Source organism: Poecilia formosa, unplaced genomic scaffold, assembly GCF_000485575.1.
Source record: "Poecilia formosa unplaced genomic scaffold, Poecilia_formosa-5.1.2 Scaffold966, whole genome shotgun sequence".
NCBI lineage: Eukaryota > Metazoa > Chordata > Actinopteri > Cyprinodontiformes > Poeciliidae > Poecilia > Poecilia formosa.
Window position 1 is genome coordinate 26,275 of NW_006800905.1, and position 15,251 is coordinate 41,525.

The window sequence follows — 15,251 nt, forward strand, 5'->3', positions numbered from 1 at the left end:
GATGAGGTGGAAGGATTCTATCTTTTTACAGATAATCTGTCTCATATTATACTGTCATAACATGGTGACACATAAATTTGTAAAAGAAAAAATCAATTTTATGACAGTTACATACTGCAGTCTTAATGCATTTGAGATTAAAAGTGATCAAAAATGTAATGACTCACTAGAGCACAGGTGTCAAACTCCAGTCCTGGATGGCCGCTGTCCTGCAACCTTTAGATGTTCCTCTGCTGCACCACTTGAATAGAATAATTAGGTCATTAACAAGGCTTTGGAGAACTTATCTAAACAAGGAGGAGGTAATTAAGCCATTTCATTCCAGCGTTTTGTACGTGTGGCACATCTAAAACCTGAAGGACAGCGGCCCTTGAGCACTGGAATTTGACACCCCTACACTAGAGGGACCTGGAAGAATCAGTCATGACACAGGGGTGAGCAAAAATATCAGATTTTATTAAAAGATAGAACAGAGCGAGCACACTGGATCGTCAGCTGCAACACTGCGAGGCACGGGGGAGAGATCGGTGACTTGAGAAATACTTCAGAAGGAATCTATTGGTGTGTGTGATTGGTCTGCCAATCAAGTACTGTAATGATCGGAGGAAGGACAAGGAAGGGAGCAGATGCTGCACTGACAGAGGGTTCTGGGAGGAGTACCAGGGGAGGAGAAGCGATGATGCTAGGCGATGTTCATGACGACGGACTCAATCCCCCTCCACGTTCAGCAAAAGCACAAAATCCAAATCCAAATCTTTGGTCAGACAGCCTGTGGTCATACACGAAGGGGCAGAGAGCAGAATAGGTATCCAGAGGAGTAGGCGTGAGTGGGGAATCTGAAAAACAGGCATGGGTCGAGATTCAGATAGGCAACTAGCGACAATCCAACAAGGGCAATGTCACAACAATGAGGTTGAGATGAGAGTACTGGAAAACTACTAGTGAAAAGCGTTCGATAATCTGGCAGCATGAGTGTGACTGAGAGAGGGTTAAGAAGGGAAACAATCAGGGAGCAACACAGGTGCAAGGAATGAAGGTATTGAGGAACATAACATGGATCAGCTCAATGCAAAAGACACGGCACCACATGAGCATCACAAAAAGCTTGGGTTTCATGTATGCCAAAGGGTGGGGCTGGATGTCTTTTGTTTACTCTTTGACTCCTACAGATTCCAACTTGTGTCTGGTGACAGAATCAGGTGATACTGTATCCTTCTCTCCACAATGTGTGATGGCTGGACTGGGGCTGGAAGAGTAGCAAAATTCCCCTCTCTCACTGTTTGCACACGGTTTGCTCTAAATTTCACATACATCATCTGATTTGCACCAAACTGGAGATGAAATACTTTTTTTTTAACTTCTAAAGAGGCGAATTGGATTACTTTTGAATTTGACTCCACTCCCTTAGACTATTTTCAACAGCTGTATCATCATCCAGTCAGCTCTAGATTTTGTGTGCATCATCAAGGACTGCTCAACACATTGGTGTGGTAGGTTGATGACATCACTCAACCATTTAGAGAAGAATCATGATTATTTGGTAATTCCTCCAGCTTCTCCCTGCATATGATTATAAGATAGAAACTGTATCCTCTAACCATTGAACACCACACATGACATGTTCCAAAGCCTAAAGGAAGTCCTTGCCAATCCTTTGCCATGAAACGGGAAGTAAAAATAATTCCTGTCTGGAAGGTCCAATCTTGGCCAACTTGTCACTGTACTTGTACTGATTTGAACTGAAGGCAATTTGACAGATTTGCCGAATGTGCCAGCTAGTGGACCCATATGAGAATGGTGTGAGGGCATTGATAATGGTGATGGGATCATCATCCAGATCCCGTCACCATCTGGGCAATGGGATTTGGATGATGGGAAATGATGGGCAGCCCTCACAGCTCAGCGAGAGCTGCTCAATGTTACTTGCAGCTTTAAATATAAATATTTTAATTGTGTCTATTTTTCTAGGTTTCACAAGCAATATTGCGTTCCCTTCCTTCTTCTGACCATGGCAACCCTCAATCCCAAAATTTTCTGGAGACTCCACTTAAAGATGTTGACAATCCCCAAGAGTCTGAGCTGGGTAAAGACTGCACAAACAAAGGTTTCTCTGTCAGGTGAGATTGCTAAAATGGGTTTGGGTTTTCAGACAGATGCAGAAAATGTTCACAGGCGTGTCACCACCGTCATACTCATGTTCGTATTTCATCTTTATGACAGCCTAGCCACTCTGACAGAATGCACCACTGAGCAAGGAAGGCAGACCTCTGACCGAGAAACCTACGCTCATTCTGTCATCTCAGTTATCCCTTCTCAGGAAATACAGAAGATGATTGAGGAAGTTGAAGCTTTGGATGAAGAGACACTGAAGGTACAACCCCCCTCTCCCCAAAAGATAATCTTTAATAAATTTGTGAGCTCTTCAAATTTAGGCTGAAAAGCACAGAAAGCAATATCAATCTTTAAGACTGCATGAAACTTTTATCTTTGAAGAACCTTGGATAGTATGAGTTACAACATTTAATGCCCCATTGTGATCAATAAAGTATTTTTGAATTTCAATCAGAGACAAAGTTCAGTTTATCTCCTTAAAATGGTCTTTTCCAAGCTATGCAAACCATGCCTAGGAGTTTTGGTTAACACAGAGAAGACAGTTGCCGAAGAAAATTGTGAAAAAAGTTTAATTTGTATTTTAAAAGATGTCATTGGAGGGAGTAATAAATCACAGTGAACGGCAAAACTTTTCTGGGGTGAAACCAAAACACGGGTCGCCATTGAAATAGCAACAAAAGTTGAACATTTTTCCGTTCTCTTGTGTTACATCTCCAGTCCACATGTGCATGTCTACATGTAACAAGCTTGAAATTTCACATGCACAAATTTCGCCAGTCGCTTTGCTGGAGGAAAACAAGTTATTTTCGCCTCATCGCACAAGTTCCATTAAAATGAATGGAGAAGGAGCGACATTAACTATGTGTTGTAAAGTCATAGACGTATATTTCTGTGCAAAGTCAGGTAGCTCAGGTAGAAAAATTACAAGACTGGTAATCAGAGCTCTGATTTCATGACTGGCTCCACATCCTTGGGCAAAACAGGTCTATTTTTAAATTTCTAAGAAACATCTAAAAACAGGTCTACACATTAAAAAAACTTACTGCTAAATAATTTTTTAAGAAAAATTAAAAATAAAGTTTTAAAATGAAAGAAAACAACAACTAAACTCTGTTCATAATTCTGCTTCATACTTCTCAGCAACTATTGAACATCCATGTTGTGATTCTGCACAAAGACGTAGGAGCAGGGTTAGGCTTCAGCATCGCTGGAGGATGTGACCTGGAGAACAAAGCTCCAACAGTAAGTAGAACCCAGAGGACATTGTTAAAATATCTTTTTGCCATGACTCAGATTCCATATATTTTGTTTCTAGGACACTATCTACAGTGGTGGTTGATGGTATTGCATGTATTACATTTTCATTTGATCCCTGTGGGTTAGATAAATTCAGTAGTATATAAAGTAAAAGAATTGTGCCGAGAGCAACACCTGTCTTATAACTACTAATTGTCTGTCCATCTTGCACTCTGATGTACCATAATTTCTGAAAAAAATGTAAAGTTACTGAAACTGCCTTCCTTGCGGCAAAAATCAACCCCTTACCTGGAGAGAGCGTTCCACCTTTTCCAAATGAGATCTATGTGTTCAAACTTAGAGAGGCTGGATACTTGTCCTAGCCACCGAAAGCTGCATGTAAAATTATATAATCGCTCTTCACCATATTTGGAAGTGTGACCAACACAGACTGAATGGCTTCCTTCACTTCCTCTGCTGCCATTGCTAACACTGCAATGCAGAAAGTCATTGACATCATTCACAACTTTTCCTTTTGTTTGCTGATTGGCCTGGTAGAAATTCTACTAGGGAAATCCATATCAATAGGAGAAAGCCCAGACAGAGCACTGAAGTGAGATTAGAATTGAGCGTAATTGTGTAGGAAGGCCAGACAAGGCAGAAGGTATGGTCCCTCCATAGCTGGAACGCTCTCATCCACTTTGTCAACAACTGAGACCACAAGTGTTGTTCTCTCAAACCTCCATAGAACATGTCAACTTCATGGAACCAAGGGGGTAGGAACGAGTTTATCATTGTGGGGGACACATATTGGAAACCTGGCAGATCTGTAAAAAGCTTGAGCAGAAATGTCATAAACAAGGGTGTCAACACGTTACTCTAATCTCACCCCTTGTTTCAGTAACGAGTAATCTAATGTGTTACTATTTACACATTAACCCCTTAACCCTCACCCCCAAAATCACCAACAGCTGTAAAGCTATCCCCAAATTAAATCAGCTGATGTTCTTTAACAATTTGGAGTACATGCAAGCTTGGTCTCTTTATGAAGATGACAAGCTACATTTCTATTTTTGCAGTCAAAAATACTTTAACTGTAAGTAGTTTGTAACTATTACGTTTGTAACACAAAAAAAATTAAAAATTTGGCTTCACCCAGATTTTTCATTTTTATTTCTTCGAAATACACATTGAGTGTTGAATGTATGGACTGGAAAATACAATAAATCTGTAGAATAAAGTATTCTGCTCATGGATTTCAAGACTGATCAAAATAGCACAAAAAAGAAATATCATTTTGGACATGTTTATTTATGAAAAGTGTGCCATTTGGCATCCCCAAATGGCACACTTGGACATCATCTGATATACAAACTTCAAATGATTGTAACCTCTCAGTGCTTCAACATATAACCATCAATGAAGGCTCTAATGAAAGATAATGACCAGAGGAATCCTCAGGCAAACGCAACATTACTGATAGTGGAAATTACTTATAATTATATAAATAAAATAGCATATCTGGGGGAAAGGGGAGTTAGCGTACAGTCAGACCTCCTCCTCCTTTTTGTCCGTCCCCCACCCAACACTCAACGGTACTCTAGCCCCATACCCCCACTGCCCCCCCATCTCTCCTTCGCACACAAAATAAAGACAATAAAATTAAAAGGATGTGAAAACCTCACTCCAACGTAAATAGTACTTTTCCTCAGTTTTTGTCTCATAAAGATGTAACGCATTGGTCTGTGCGCTGAAGTGTATGGAATGCATCCATGAGGTCATTTCATTCTCACTAAAAGAAGAAAACAGGGTTGGATCAGCAGATTAACTCCAAACAGGTTTGATTATTTTTAAGGTGATCAATGTATGTAAATAATGGAAAAGTAGCTGCGCGAAGGTGAGCTGTGTAATTGTGGAGCTTTGGCTGTGATGGAGAACATCGTCAATGGAAGGATTCAGAGGGAGCGACTGATCAGAGATCATATAGATCTGCTGAGAAATGTTGATGGTTTATTAATGTTTAGATTAATCCAGACTGATCATCCTGGATCTCTGAGCAAAACTTTAAGAAGGAGCCGTGCGGTACCGGTACCAGTCCAGCTGCAGCTGCCATCCTTCAGTCGAGCCACCCGCTTTATGAATGTGCCTTATGGAGAGAAAGCATCTCTACTCTGTAAATGTACAACTTATAAATATGATTTCTCAATTTAGAATAAACGCCCACTTTCTGAGTGGACTCTCAGTGAAGTTCATTGAGAGTCCACTCACTGGACTCTGTCTTTAAATCATGGCTGAACCCTCTGCTGTTCAAACAGGCATTTGCACGATCTCTTTATTTATTTTCTATGTGAATTATTTTTTTCTTTAAAATGTATTATTTTTATTTTGTGAGGTGACCTCATGTGCCCTTGAAGCACCTTTTAAATAAAATCTATAATTATTATCATCATAAATACTTATACATGTAGAAACAAGGACGTTGCCATGGTTATTGTTTCAGGTGGTGGCAGACTTCCAGGTATTTATATTAATTTACATATGTATTTATGGGTGGCGACAGGGCGGACCAGCCGCTGTGCTCTATTTCCCAAAAGTGGGATTCATAAAGGAAAAACGCACACGGCTTTATACATCCGGGTTTTTTTGTGCGCTGCACTTTTCTAAATTTGTCCGTACGCCAAGTTTTAGTGTGAAAATTGCACACTCTTTTATACATGAGGCCTCAGGTGTTGTGTAGCCATTGCTAACACTGACATTGCACTTTAAACATCATCAACAACAAGAAAGACTCAATTTGCCTGCTGTTTTATTCTCGTGATGAAATAACAAAACGTTGTGGCAAGAGTAGTTAACTTGTAGACAAAGTTAGCAATAAGATATTGGACATGTGACTATTCCAGAATTAAGACAATTTAACCAAAAACATTTGGTTCCTATATATGAAAGTTATAAACAAGTAATATTCATGGCAACATTCCTGACAGACCGGTTTACTTCTTTCAAAAAGAGTTCCTGACTCTGCTGCTCCTTCCTTCCTGTGGGGAGGAAGGAGCGCTCCTTCAAAATAAAAGCACACTTTGCTTCCTTCTGGGAGAGCATGTTAGACAGTCGAGGGGATCCTCAAAGTGTTATCTATATGGCCCAACAATGTTCAGTCTGGATCTGTTGAACCCTTTCCTTTATGGAGTCATTGAAAAAATAGCAAGAAATTATAGAAGGATTGATAAAATCTGATAAATTTAGCATTTTGTCAGTGTCTAAAACTTACCCAATCTGCCATGCAGGTGCACAAGGTGTTCCCCTGCGGACTGGCAGCTCAAGAGGGAACCATTCAAAAAGGAGATGTGGTTTTGTCCATTAATGGTGTAACATTGTGTGGTGTCAAACACATGGATGCCACTGCTATTTTGCGTCAGGCCCGTAATCAAACTTTGGCTGTGGTAGTCATCTGCAAGAGAACTAACGAAGAGGAGAAGGATGGAGGAAACAGGATGGGAGAGGAAAGTGAGTCTCACTAAACTGTTCTTTATTTCTGGGATTTAACTAACTTTTTTTTCCAAATGTGTTTAAATGTTACTTTGTCGCAGTAGTGGAACAAGAAGTCCCACTGAGTGTTGATGTGGAAAAAGGTACTGGTGGAATTGGCTTTTCTCTGGAAGGAGGAAGAGGATCAATTCAGGGAGACAAACCCTTAGTCATCAACAGGATATTCAAAGGTATGCTCATTATTCTGACAGAAAGTGATTAATTTGTTGTAATCGAAATAAACACTTTATTCACAAATGATCTTTTATTTTTATAGTAGGAACCACTTGCTCCCATGTTGATTAAAACTGAGAAACTTGAAGGGAAACATCTGTGTATTTTCAGGTGGAGCAGGAGAGCAAAGCGGGCTGCAATGTGGAGATGAACTTCTGCAGGTTCAAGGAGTGAGTCTACAGGACATGACCAGATTTGAGGCATGGAAGATGATCAAGGCTTTGCCTGAAGGGCCTGTTACACTTGTGATCAGGAGAAGGCAGGTGGCAGAGGACTAAAAGTCATAAAGCGCCTTGGAACAAATATCCATACCTACTGAGCATTTTCACACTTTGTCATGTTACACTCAAAAACGTCTGTGTATTCTGTTGGGAATTTATGTAACATATTGATCAACATTAAACATAGAGCTGTCAAGTTAAAGGAAATTGATAAATTGTTTTCAAAATGTTTTCCAAATATAAAGGACTGTCAGCTTCTTTACATTTCCACAAGAACATTGTGGTTTTGGATTTCAACATAAAATCCAGAACCAATTAGTTACAGAAGTTCCTGTAATTAATAAAGAAGGTTCTACTGTGTTTAATTTACTATCAGTATAAATCCAGGTGTTCTGTTTTGTTTTTTATGTAACATAACACCAAGTTTACAATAAATGTAATCTTAGCATTTACAGGAAAAGCACATATACATACAGACTGGTTCAATGGAATGGGCAGAACCTCCGGGCTTAGATTAAAGCAGATTTATCTCTTAGAAAGGAGCAGTGACCAGACTTTAATCTGAGAATATGTAGAAAGACTTTTAGATTGATGTTTACAGCCACTCTCCATTCAATCATTGCCATGCTTGAGCTGTTCTTCAAATGATAACCATCAAAATCTTTCCCAGAAATTCCACATTAAATACACTAAAGTTTGAGATTGTAACATGTCAGTTGGGAGAAAAGTTAAAGGAGCTTGAATATTTTTGTGTAGGAAGATGGTGACAAATTAATATGACAAAAAAGAAAACAGCAAAATTGCTTCCAAGTCTGTAAAATGTATCCATTAATTGTTTGAATAACATCTTACTTTTATTTCAAAAGAATACAAGAGCAAAATAGCTAATAAATACATGTTAATTAAATCACCAACAGATCTTTTAAATTAAATTCCTCTTTCAAGAATAAAAACACTGAACAAATACAAGGAGTCCTTCCTTAAAATCCACACTCTGTAATGCCAGTCCAGTCAGATCTCTGATCCTGGACACAAATGGAACATTAGGGTTGTTGTATTTATTAGTTTGGTTTAAATGATAGATCTGCTTTATAATACAACATACAGTAACATATGGTTTCATATATGCAGTATGGATTACTGTACGGACTTACACTTATCTCAAATGAAATATACTGAGTTCTGGATATAGGTTGGTTCTATTTCTGCAACTGGGCACAAAAAAATCAGCTTAGTATCCGTTTTTCAATTTAGTTTTGGAAATAAACCTAAGAAAACCTGTGTTTGTTTTCTTCTTATGGGTCGTTCATATGGAGTTAAATTTGTTTCACAATTTAAAAAAAAAATCACGTCAAATAAAAGAAATAAAATTGTGGTCAAAACTATAGGATTTGCAATAATTTTTGTTTCAAACAAAAAAAACTTCTCAGTAAAAAACAATGAAACTTTGGTCAGAACCTTTTGAATTATAATAATAGTTATTATTTTTTTAAATTAAAATCACTCATTTTTGTTTCATGAATTGAAAAAGTTATTTGTAGGACATAAACGTTTATTTGTGCATATCAGAATTTTTTGATTGACAGCCTAAGTGTTTGATTGCAATTCTCAAAGTTTTGTTTGATGCTCCCTTTTTTTTTTTTTGGTTGAACTCAACAAGTTTTGATTGCTAGAGACGTAAAAATCTAAAGATGAACGATGTAAGATGTGTCCATATTGGTTAGCGTTGACTACAGCGGATGACTCCGACTCCCTGCTACCTCAGAAGTTTGTCCTGAACTGCAGGGTTTGCTGCTCCGCTTCGGTGACTGGACACACAATATGAATGGTAAGTAATCTTCAAAAGATTTCACAGTTAGCAGCTACTAAAGCGTCCACTCGTTTTTCAAAGAAGAAATCTTACACAACTTATGACAACAGTCATGTATCTTGTCTGCCGCGATCCCCATTAGCATATCATGCTAGTCAGGCAAGTGCAGAGGGGAGGGGGGTGGAGGAGGCTTGAGCCTCTGCCCCTTTTATCCTAGTGCCCTTTTTGAGTTTTTTTCTCTGTGTGCTAGGAGGCCTGCTAGTGCCCCTCAACAATAATGTTTAGCTAAAAAAACAATTTATCAACAATAAACTAGTCTGGCTGCCCTCGGTCTAACAGTGATTGAGAATTTTCATTTTCTCTGCCGCCATGTTAAGTCGCTGGGCCCCTGGTGAGGAGGAGGGGGGCGAATCTGTGCCCTCTATCAAATTATGGGCAAGAATATATATTTTTCTACATACACCTGCTTGTGAATAAAAACTTAGGCCTGATGTTGAAGTTAAATAAAAAAGTTTCTATTTATTTTAATTGTCTTCGTAATAGTGGAAAAACCCTCCTCTCCCCTAAACACAGAAATGCTTCGGCTGCAGAGAAAACTTGTAACTTTAATTTTATCAGGCTGCTCCATTGCTGGACTAAATGCCCGGTTCCCTACAAGCAGCTTGAGTCGGTCCCACCGCGGTGGTCAGAACTTAATATCCTGATATAAAGAAACGGTACCGCGTCTGTCACCACGACCCACCTCAGAGCCCTGGTACCACCTGCTCACTGTTCAGTCTCTGCTTCACCTTAACAAAACTACCAGGCAGTTAGTTCTCACTGCTGCTGACGGGATCTGGGCTGGAGGTGAGCAACTGTGAATAGAAGTTACTGCAGAACCTCAATTGCTAAAGAAAGATCCAGCTCAAACCATATGGAGCTCACAAAATATCACATAAACATCAGTGAAAATACTTTACCAACCATTTGGACCACAGCAACAACCAAACATGCCACGATTAAATAAATCAAGATGTTCCAAAAGCAGGACGGATTGGCTTGGGGCCTACCGGGAGATTCCAGGTAGATTTCAGCACAGAGATGCGGCTCGCTGTTCATGCAGGGCCGGCCCAAGATGATAAGGGGCCTTAGACAGAATCATGATTTAGCCCCCACCAACCACCTCCTACTAAGAACATCAGCATCACTAACAGTGTTTAAATGTAGATGAAGTCTGTGACAATTGGCTGAGTTTTAAATCAATCACTGATTATTGGTTATTTGCTGTAATGCATTTGTGAACAAACCCAGCTCAAACAGATTACACCATATTGTAGCCATGGTGACACAATAATCAAACTATCCAGATGATTCTTTGCACTTTTACAAAGTAAACTTCCTAATTAAATCTTAAATGTACGATTTATTTTTTATTTATTTTGTTTTCTCTGCTGAATGCATTAAATAAAATGTAATAACATTGTCATTCTCTATAAATGAATGCTACAGGTTTAGATGTATGGTCTGTGTTACAATTCAACCATTTATAGAGGCCCCTGAAGGTCTGGGGGGCCCTAACAGCAGCTACTGAGTTTTCTTTGCTTTGATACATCTGTCTTACAATTCTGAGTTTGAGAAGCTGCTAAAAGCTTCTTGTCAAATTTGTTTTAGGAATGGAACGAGAAAAGATTAGTGTTTAACTTTTTAAAAAACTAGAGATTTTAAAAAATGCTTTAAGTATTTTTTTTTTTTCTTTTATTGTGAAAGTTGCTTTCAAAAGCTTTAAAATGTAACAACTGATCAATATTTTGCAAAGAAACATTTACTGTGACTCTGTGGGTCTTGTGATCGGAAGGTTGTAGGTTCGATTCCAGCTTCCTCCTGCCACATGTCGATGTTCCCCTTGGCAAGATACTTGACCCCAAGTTGCCAACTGGTACCGCATCGGTGTATAAAAGTCTGTTTGTGAGTGTAACTGTAATGTAAAGTGCTTTCAGTCATCAAAATGATTGGAAAAGCGCTATATAAGTTCAGTCTATTTACCATTTCAGAAGTGTAGAACATGCTAATTAGTAATACATATTAATATAAGCTTCCTCTGCGCCCTAAAAAACTCACAGGGTTTTTATAGTCTTATAAGACTATAAAAAAAATCTTCGTGTTTTTTATAGTCAGATCAGCAGTAACACTTTCAATTTCTAATTAAAATAAAAGGGGAAAAAGGCATTATGAATTTTAAATGAGACCGAGAAAACATATGATTAAATATTCCTTCTCCGCCTCTTTTGAGTTCAGGCCAAAGTGTTACACAGTTTCTGCAGCTGTCTGGCCCGTCAGCTCTTATTTTTAAAAACACTAACTTCCGGTCTATTGCTAGGCTAGCGCCGCTGTTGACGCCCAGAGGCTGAGCCACAGCGTCAGGCTTTAAACCAAAAGTGCTTGTGAAGCCATCGAGACGCTGATCTGAACATCCAACAGATGATCTTCGCCAAAGTGAGACAATAACGACTCGGTGTCTTCTTGGACAGTAAGATCAACGAGGAGGTTATTTGTGTGCTTCGTTTGCTGAAACTTTGTCCGGACCAACAGCCTCTCGGCGGACCACACCCTCCCTGCTTCCTCATAGTAATGCAGCGGGAGCGCGCAGGATTACTTTGGATCTCTGGGAATAACGCCGAACTTCCTTTTCGCATTTTTACGATGTTGTGGTCCTAGAACAGGTCATGTATGGACTGAAATAGGACCGAGTAGCATGGACAGCAGCAAGTCTCTGCAGAGGAAATGTGGGGCTGCACCGGGTCCAGGCTCAAACTGTAAGGAGCGGAGGAGGAGCGCAGAGTAACTGACGGATGATGCCGAAGCATCCGGAGGAGCCGATAGCTTCGAACCCAGGGCTCAGTCTGAGAAGGAAGAGGTTAAAAACGGACTGAAAGAGTTTTTTTGTTGTTGTTGTGCCCTCTTCTCGTTGGAACTGCTAAAACAATGGTGCTGGAGAGCGAGAGCAAAGTCCCCGCTGTCCTGAAGAGCTGCACGGAGGAGGGCGTCCGGATCGGAACCAGCATGAACAGGTCACTCTCTCTGTGGATAAGTCGGACAAGATCGCGGTCCAGTTACAGGCCTCATGTTGGAGCAAAATGCTTGTAACTCAAAACACTGCAAAAGACTGTTAGCTAATGTTGAGGTTTGCTTTGTGAGAGTTCTGTAGCCAACCTTCATGAGGAGGAAACATGTGGAACTGCAGCGTCCTGGAGATCGAGAGGAAACGGTGTGATTTTTATTCCTCCTGAACCTGAGACTGATAATAACAGATAGTTTTGTTAGGGGCATTTAATTAGAAACAAGTTTCAAGTTAAGTGTGTGAATCTGTTACACTGAGAAGTGCTAGAGACCCTGTTCTATTAATACATTTGTTACTATTATTATCATTATTTTACAATCAACATCCAAGGCACTCAGCTGGGAATAAGCCATATCAAATGAAAAGGTTTGATTCTAAATCATCTTAATATCCACTGCAGTAACTGCGTAGATGTCATTCCACCTGTTTACACTCAGCTCACAGTCCTGAGGAGAAAACTTTATCTACAAATGCTGAGCTGTACATGAAGGAACTTCAAGGAAGACTGTTTGACAAGTTTGTAAAAAAAAAACAAGAAAATAAAAGAGATTTTAACCTGAAAAATGCAGCAGTACAAAGCTTGAAATAAGCGAAGCTTCACCCTCATCATCATGGCCAGCAGCGGCTCTGGCAGATCCACCTGTGAGGGATCAAGCAGCCCACTGAGTGGCAGTGTGCAGCAGAGGAAGCGGCTCTCCTTCATCTGTGATGCATGTAAGGCCAAAGTGCAGATGGTGGCTGACCTGCTGTTGCTGTCCAGTGAGACCCGGCCGGTCATGACCTCTGAAGGTGTTGCACTGGCTGACACCTTTGACCAGTGTCGTGACACAGTCATTGCCAGAACTAAAGAGCTGTCCATTCTCACCCATGACATCCAGTGCCAGCTTAACATGGGTCGCTATACAGAGGTGGGGGACCGCCTCCTGGAGATGGCTGACTTGGTGGTTTCTCTGACTGAGTGCTCAACACATGCCGCCTACCTGGCAGCTGTGGAGAACCCTGGCTCACAGCCCTGTCTGCCGGGTTTAGTTGATCGCTACAAGGTGACACGCTGCCGACATGAGGTGGAACAGAGTTGCAGCATCCTCCGAGTTTCTCCCCTGGCAGATCTCACCCCTCAGGTTCTTCTTGAGCTTTCCCAAAACATCTCCACCAATCTCAAGACTCTGACGGATATCTCATTGCTAGCCAGTGAGAGGTCCAGGGACCGCTTTGCTAAAGAGCAGTTCAAGTTGAGTGTGAAGAGCATAAGCACAAGTGGCACTGCCTTCCTGGCCTGCATTAAAGAAGTTAAAACCCAGCCCAGTGAGCTGACCAGAAATCGATGCATCCTTTTTAGTGCTGCTCTGGTCCAGGCGGTCAGTGCCTTGGTTGGGTTTGCCACAGAGCCTCAGTTCCTGGGAAGAGCTGCAAGTGTTTCAGCCGAAGGAAAGGGGGTACAAACTGCAGTGTTGGGGGGGGCCATGAGTGTGGTCTCAGCCTGCGTCCTCCTCACTCAGGGTCTGCGAGACGTCGCTCAGCATCTTGAGAGCAGCTCCAAAATGGCAGACTATCGAGAGCGTCTGCGTAACTCAGCATGTGCCGTGTCTGACGGCTGCACTCTGCTCACTCAAGCACTAAGAGAACGATCTTCTCCCAGGGCTCTGCCACCAGTAAACTCTCATTCTGTGAATTAGTTCAGGTAATGGCTGCTTGCCCTCTCGTCTCCTTTTTGTTTTGTGACCCACCGAAGAGGCTCACCTGGATCATCCCTGTTCCAATGTTTCCACCATCGGATTTGGAGCAGCCCTATCTGTGTGTGTTTGTGTTTGTAGGTGAGATTGGTGGGTGGCTCAAGTGTGTTTGAGGGCACCAGGTCACTGAAACAACCACTACAGGGTTTGTGCTGTGCTGGATGTGGCTTGAACCTTGTCAAGGTGACCTCCGTGATCCAGGGTCAGCTGACTGCTCACCCCCAGCCAACGGACCGCAGCTTCAGACTGGAAATTTTACCTCAGTGAAGACAAAAGCTTGAGTGATGGATGTAGCCTCACTCACTTCTGGACATATTTGGCTGTATGTTCTGCATCAAATTGGAGGAAATGTTTCAGTGCTTGTATTTTTTTAAACAAGTGTGAATCTAAAATTGTCAAAAAGCTGCTGTGAGTGTGTGCTGTAGGTTTTACACTATTTACCAGCCTTCCTATAGTATTTTGAAGTGTTTTGACCTTGCATGTAATGGAGTATTTATTTCAGCTAATAAAACAGTTGATTTTGACAACCTATTTTTGGTTAATAGTATTTGACTAAACATCTTTCAGAGAGAGAGAACAACAGAGAAACAGGATTTAAAAAAAAAACAAACCTTGGGAATAAAGTATGAAATATTGACTTCATCCAATAATTTAAAAAGACTTTAAACATGGCAGTCTTTAAAGCCCCTTTTAAGGTGTGTACCTTAGTTAAAGGTTTTCATGAATGAGTTTAAATTAGTTCATGGGAATAAATTGTAGCAGTTTTGACATTCACTAATAATTCCAATAAGACCAGCATAAGACAGAGCTTCTTTCTCTTAAAAATAAAATAAAGTGGGAGTTTTGCCAGAACTTATGAGTCCTCCCCTTTTCCAAAGGTCAAGCAACATTTGTGGCTCTAAATGAGTTCTATTAAACTGGACTTTGAACAAAAATGACTCTTTGGACTGGAAAGGTTGTAGCAGCCTGGCCTAGTTTTTACTGGGTGATTGTTGATTTGATCCCATTTACTAAACTGATCCAGAGAGCTTCAGCACAAAGAGAGCAGCTTCAGTCAAATTCAAAGCAAGAGCAAAAAGCATATTCATACATAAAAAATTGAAACGGTAGCAATAAATAAGGTATCCAGTTTTATATCCTTAAATTCTATTCTGCACGCTGGAAACAAGGACATAAAAATCTATTGTGCAGGTAAAAGAAGCAGAGCTCAGATTCTAGATGAATAATTTTGAAACATTGTAGCTGAGAGAGGACTGGAAACAACGTCATTCTGACTTGTCTTT

General features: G+C 40.5%; 2 protein-coding genes across 5 annotated transcripts in view; both read left to right on the top strand.

The window, feature by feature from the left end:
• il16 (interleukin 16) overlaps positions 1-8,609 on the top strand; it is a 14,142-nt gene extending 5,533 nt beyond the window's left edge. For 2 of the 4 annotated variants that reach the window (XM_007544002.2, XM_007544003.2), the window contains exons 3-8: positions 1,969-2,117; positions 2,221-2,371; positions 3,253-3,354; positions 6,633-6,852; positions 6,936-7,064; positions 7,219-8,609. In XM_007544002.2, the coding sequence (XP_007544064.1) occupies positions 1,969-2,117; positions 2,221-2,371; positions 3,253-3,354; positions 6,633-6,852; positions 6,936-7,064; positions 7,219-7,385 (918 nt within the window). In that variant the 3' untranslated portion in view covers positions 7,386-8,609. The remainder of the gene's footprint in view (positions 1-1,968; positions 2,118-2,220; positions 2,372-3,252; positions 3,355-6,632; positions 6,853-6,935; positions 7,065-7,218) is intronic. The other 2 variants (XM_016667238.1, XM_007544004.2) reach the window with 2 other exon arrangements.
• Positions 8,610-11,475: 2,866 nt separating this feature from the next.
• On the top strand, positions 11,476-14,499 carry tlnrd1 (talin rod domain containing 1). The gene has a single exon (XM_007544005.2). It carries the CDS (start codon positions 12,847-12,849, stop codon positions 13,909-13,911), a length of 1,065 nt encoding a protein of 354 aa, XP_007544067.1. The 5' UTR covers positions 11,476-12,846; the 3' UTR covers positions 13,912-14,499.
• Positions 14,500-15,251: the final 752 nt, after the last annotated feature.

Excerpts from the sequence above, each read along its gene's own strand:
- tlnrd1 (XM_007544005.2), top strand. The coding sequence starts at position 12,847 with ATGGCCAGCAGCGGCTCTGGCAGATCCACCTGTGAGGGATCAAGCAGC.